Raw genomic sequence first — 2,500 nt, 5'->3', positions numbered from 1 at the left:
ATATATATATATATATATATATATATGTGTGTGTGTGTATATATATATATATATATATATATATACATATATATGTATATATACATATATATATATATGTATGTATATATATATAATATTTGTGTGCGTGTGTGCGTGCGTGCGTGTGTGTGTGTGTGTGTGTGTGTGTGTGTGTGTGTGTATGTGTGTTTGTGTGTGTGTGTATGGATAGATTTACATAATACGGGTATGTATGTAATTGTGTGCGTGTGCATATCTTTTGTATATTTTGATATACGTGTGTATTTCTCCCTTAGATATTCTTCCTATTTACTTATGCCTAAGATGAAACTACTTTCGAAATGTGACCCTTGATTCTTTCTCCTTGCAGGTGCCAAACCGAAGGCACTGCCCTTCGGCATCACGGCGGCAAGAACACGTTCTGCTGACGAAGCGTTGGTGAGAGCGTCCGTCCCAGCAGGGTCTTGACGATGAAGCGAAGGAAAGCCGCCCGTCTCTTGCCGCCGTCGGCTCAACGGTAGCCCGGCGGTTCTCCGGCTCGTGCACATGACACGCAGAAGCCGAAAGGTGACAATTGCATGTGCTGAAGTACAGTTATCGCCCCTGTTAGTGTGGTTTATCACGAACACATTTCACAGCCAAACCTGTCGCTGACAGATCCTCCGCCTCTTTCCGGAATATTCTCGAAGAACGACCGGAAAGGGAAGCTGTTGAGGAAATTGAGGCTAGAAGACGTAGACTGTCTCGTTCCTCCTCTTGCAGAGGAACAGTCCTTTGCCATTTTGACTTAGAGGCAGGAACATCTGACCCCCCAACCCCCACCCAAAAAAGAAGAAGAAGAAGAAGGGGAGAGAGAGAGAGAAAAAAAGGGAAACGATAATGAAGTACGAGACTTGGGACAAAGGTCCGTTTAGAGCCTAGGGGTCTCTTTTTCTCACTCGCTCACTCTCTCCCGCACACGAGTCAGCATGCCTCGTCATGGGCCTCCTCTGTGTCGCTGGGAGAGTTCTCCATCGGACCTGGAGGGGGCCAGGCGAGAGGGCCTCGAGGGGACAAAGACCTCCGCCACCTCTCAGCAGGACGACCTCCGGAATCCTTACAGTGAGATCGAGCTCTACCTCCAGCGTGCTTCGGTGAGTACCCTCTGCCGCCTTTTAGTTTATTTGAATTTTTTCGTCGTGGTTATGTATTTTTTGTCAGCTTAATTTAATTTTATTTTATTTTGTTTTATTTTACTTTATCATATATGTTTTATTCTATTCTATTTTATTTTATTTTATTTTATTCTATTTCATTCTGTTTCATTCCATTTATCTTCTTTTTGTACGTTACCTTGACCAACACATGAATTTTGTGATAATCCATTGATTCATGTGTCATTGATAATACGCCATTGTTTTGGTAAGTGCCTTGCTGGTAAAAGGTCATTTTATGTGGTTGTGTTTTGTCACCTTTGTGTGGTAGATATACGGTGATGGAAGGTAGGCATTTAGTAAACAGCATATTTGTATATATAGACTTAAAAGGTCTGTGTTTTCCTACTGTCTTTAGATTGTTGACTCGTCTTTTGCAGTTTATTTCAACTCAAAACGTTTCTTGGTGGTAAAACGTGCAGACAAGAGACCTTTCAGTCCACGAAGAGGTCGAATGTAGTTAAAAAAAAACTAGAATAAATAACCAGACTCCTAAGCAACCAAGTAAAATAGACAAACAAATTAACAAAAACAACAAAACAACGTTGCATCACTTTGTAGTTTATACGAGAAGAGAAGCTTCAGAGGAATCTCGAATCTTACTTCATTCTACTGACTTTACTCACTTTTGTAAGGAGTTCGTACTTCTTGGTTGTTGGTGAGAAACACAGGGATATAAGAGACTCCTAAATGTTGGAGAGAAATCTACGGAGGGAGACCATACTGGCATCAAATGAATATGTACTCTTCAGGAAAATACACAAATCACGGTACTGCCGTCGCTATAAGAAAACTTGTGAAAATGTATATATTCATTCCGTTTCCCCTCATACCGACAATTTTTTCCTCCATGTCTTGACCTCTCCTATCATTGGTTTATTTGTCTATTTATTTACTTATATCGTATACCTATTTGTTTATTTATTCATTCACTTATGCGCTTATTTATGTATTTGTTTATTTCCATTCATTTATGTGTTTATTGATTTATTTATCTACCTATAATTTAAAATGCGGGTAAAGGGTGGATAGAGCTTTTCTTTCAATTCAAATTTCATGTCTGTGGGCAGCGGTGGGGAGGTTCCATTCAGAAAGTGGGCAGATTCCAACCAAGGAGGTCTAATGTAGAATGGGACTTTATAAAATCGAACAGTTTTCAAATCATCAAATAGTCTCCTTATACAGGAGCAAGGTCAGGGATGGACCGAGGGGGCGGGTACAAGGCTGTTAAGAAGATGAATGTCACACAAAAAAATAAGTATCGGTGGAGATATATCTAACCACTTTCTTACGGAGGGGATACTATG

General features: G+C 40.2%; 1 protein-coding gene across 3 annotated transcripts in view; it reads left to right on the top strand.

Annotated features, from left to right (window-relative positions):
* Positions 1-2,500, top strand: part of cv-c (RhoGTPase activating protein) — a 1,018,432-nt gene that overhangs the window by 199,268 nt on the left and 816,664 nt on the right. For all 3 annotated transcript variants that reach the window (XM_076199563.1, XM_076199564.1, XM_076199562.1), the window contains exon 3: positions 371-1,133. In XM_076199563.1, the coding sequence (XP_076055678.1) occupies positions 969-1,133 (165 nt within the window). In that variant the 5' untranslated portion in view covers positions 371-968. The remainder of the gene's footprint in view (positions 1-370; positions 1,134-2,500) is intronic.

This window comes from Oratosquilla oratoria, chromosome 16 (assembly GCF_046742065.1).
Source record: "Oratosquilla oratoria isolate Oo_2021 chromosome 16, ASM4674206v1, whole genome shotgun sequence".
Taxonomy (NCBI): domain Eukaryota; kingdom Metazoa; phylum Arthropoda; class Malacostraca; order Stomatopoda; family Squillidae; genus Oratosquilla; species Oratosquilla oratoria.
The sequence above is the reverse complement of the archived record's forward strand: the minus strand, read 5'-3'. Positions and strand labels throughout refer to the sequence as shown.